The following is a 2,406-nucleotide window of genomic DNA, read 5'->3' as shown; positions in this document are numbered from 1 at the left end:
TTTTATAATTCTCTGGAAATAACATTATATCATATATATATATATATATATATATATATATTATATAATAATCTTTTCGTTAGTGATTAAAAAAAAAAAAAAAAATTCTTAAAAAGTTTACGAAAAAAATAGAATAATTTTTATTACATAATTAAAATACAAAATTATAATTACACATGTAGACTGAAATAAAGTATGAAAAATTATATCCATATTATTAATAAAAATATATAACATACATATATGTATAATATTATACAAACAAATCGTATAACAAGTTATTTTATTACATTTTACTTACACTTTTAAGTATCAACAACATCCAGAAGTAATGTTTTTACTTCTTGTTCGTTGGCTCCTGAATTTTCATTTTCAATAGCTGGCTTTTCTTTTAAAGGTTTTTTCATACTTTGCTTTTCTCTGATTTTTTCTTCAATCAATAATTTTAGTTGTCTCTAAAAAAATTAAGACACATGAATTAAATAATGAAATATAACATAATAAATAAATAAATATATATATATATATATATTTGTTTGTATATTATTACATTTTTCTTAGTGTTAATTTTTTATTTTATTCTTTTAATTTATTATTTTTTTAAAATTACCTGCACAATGTCAGAAACTAGCAATTGTTGTACGGTTGCTCTGTAACTTGGTTCTCGTATTAACATGCTCTTATAAATGTTATTAAGTTCTTTTGAATAGATATTTGGTAAATCAGGTATCTAAAAAAAAAAAAAAAAAAAAAAAAAAATATACATATATATATATATATATATATATATATATATGAACATGTTGACAAAAATTTGGGAAGAGGTCATTATATATCCCTTTTATGAATTTACTGGAGCATATCTAATATTATAACATAATTGTTGTATTCCTTTGGTTGAATGGAAAGGGGTTCTAAAAGTGGCTAGTTCATATATTAGACAACCAGTTGCCCATACATCTGAAGGCCAACTATATTTTTTATCTTTACATAATTCTGGACTTAAATAATAAGGAGTACCTATTAAGGTATTAGCATAATCTAAAGTATTTTCTAGAACTTTAGATATTCCGAAATCGCACAGTCTAACTCTTTTATCGCTATCTATTAAAATGTTTAGAGACTTCATATCTAAAAAATAAAAAAAGAAAAAAAAAAAGGGAATAATACATATATATATATATATATATATGTATATATATGTTTGTATGTATATTCTATTTTTTGAATGTAAGGAAACCTCTATGAAGAATATGATTTGAGTGAAGAAATTTAAGAGCAGTTAATATTTGAGTTAGCCAGATGAGTATACGTTTTTCTTTTATAGGCGTATTTTGTTTCTTTTTATTTTGGATGTAATGATATAAATCACCTCCTTTATACAAACAAAATATAAAAAACGTAGAAAGGAAAAGAGATAATGATTTTATTCTCACACATATATAATATATATACATATATATATATATTATTTTAACATATATGAATATATAATATTTATTTATTTTTTTTTTTAGTGATGCTCACCTTTACAGTGCTTCATAACTATTCTAAGTGTATCCCCTTCAATATAACTTTCAATATATTTTACAATAAAAGGATGATTTAATTTGGATAATAACTAAAAGATGTAGAAACATGAAGTATATAAAATATATACATATATATATATATGTATGTATGTATGTATTTTTTTTTTTTATTTAAATTTTTTTTATAATACTTCAACTTCTTTTAAACATTGCCTCTTTTCTTTTTGAGACATTTGTGAAATGTTTATTATTTTCATTACATAACTTAAGAACAAAAAAGGAATACATATTGTATATTAAAATGTATATATTAATATATATATATATATATATATATATATATATATATATATATTTTTACATATTTAATTTTTTTATTTTATTTTTATATTATTAAAAAAAAGGAGAATTACTGGTCATTTTTTCGATCTCTAACAAGTATTGTATTTCCATAATTTCCTTTTCCTATATCTCTAATCTTTTCATATTTATTCATATTGAATGGTTATAAGATATACTTAAAAATAAGAGAAAAGAAATAAGGTGGCTAATGATAATGGTTCTATGCTTTTATTATGTAATGTCGTGTATTATGGATAAGTGCTTTCAAGGAAAAAATAAAATTCAAAAAGGAACATACACAAAAATGAAAAGAATAAAATGTATAAATAAACAGATGAAATTATATATATATATATATATATATATATATATATATGTATTTTTTTTTCTTTCTTTTGGAGGTGTATATAAATATATACTTCTATTTCTTGGAATATTTCAATAGCCCATTTTTTAATCCTATTTTAAATTATATAATGATTTTAATATATCACTTTATAATTGTACCGTACAACATGTATTTTTTTTTTTT

The 2,406-nt window shown here is 20.0% G+C and overlaps 1 protein-coding gene across 1 annotated transcript; it reads right to left on the bottom strand.

Moving 5' to 3' along the window:
* Positions 1-305: 305 nt before the first annotated feature.
* On the bottom strand, positions 306-2,028 carry PRSY57_0716400 (NIMA related kinase 4; the record flags this gene model as incomplete). Its single annotated transcript, XM_012906818.2, has 7 exons — positions 306-455; positions 611-730; positions 854-1,131; positions 1,241-1,375; positions 1,528-1,621; positions 1,724-1,796; positions 1,946-2,028. The coding sequence occupies 7 exons, from the start codon at positions 2,026-2,028 to the stop codon at positions 306-308; spliced, it is 933 nt and encodes a 310-aa protein (XP_012762272.1).
* Positions 2,029-2,406: the final 378 nt, after the last annotated feature.

Source organism: Plasmodium reichenowi, chromosome 7 (genome assembly GCF_001601855.1).
Source record: "Plasmodium reichenowi strain SY57 chromosome 7, whole genome shotgun sequence".
In the NCBI taxonomy this organism is placed as follows: Eukaryota; Apicomplexa; class Aconoidasida; order Haemosporida; family Plasmodiidae; genus Plasmodium; species Plasmodium reichenowi.
This window is presented reverse-complemented; position numbering and strand designations above follow the sequence as displayed.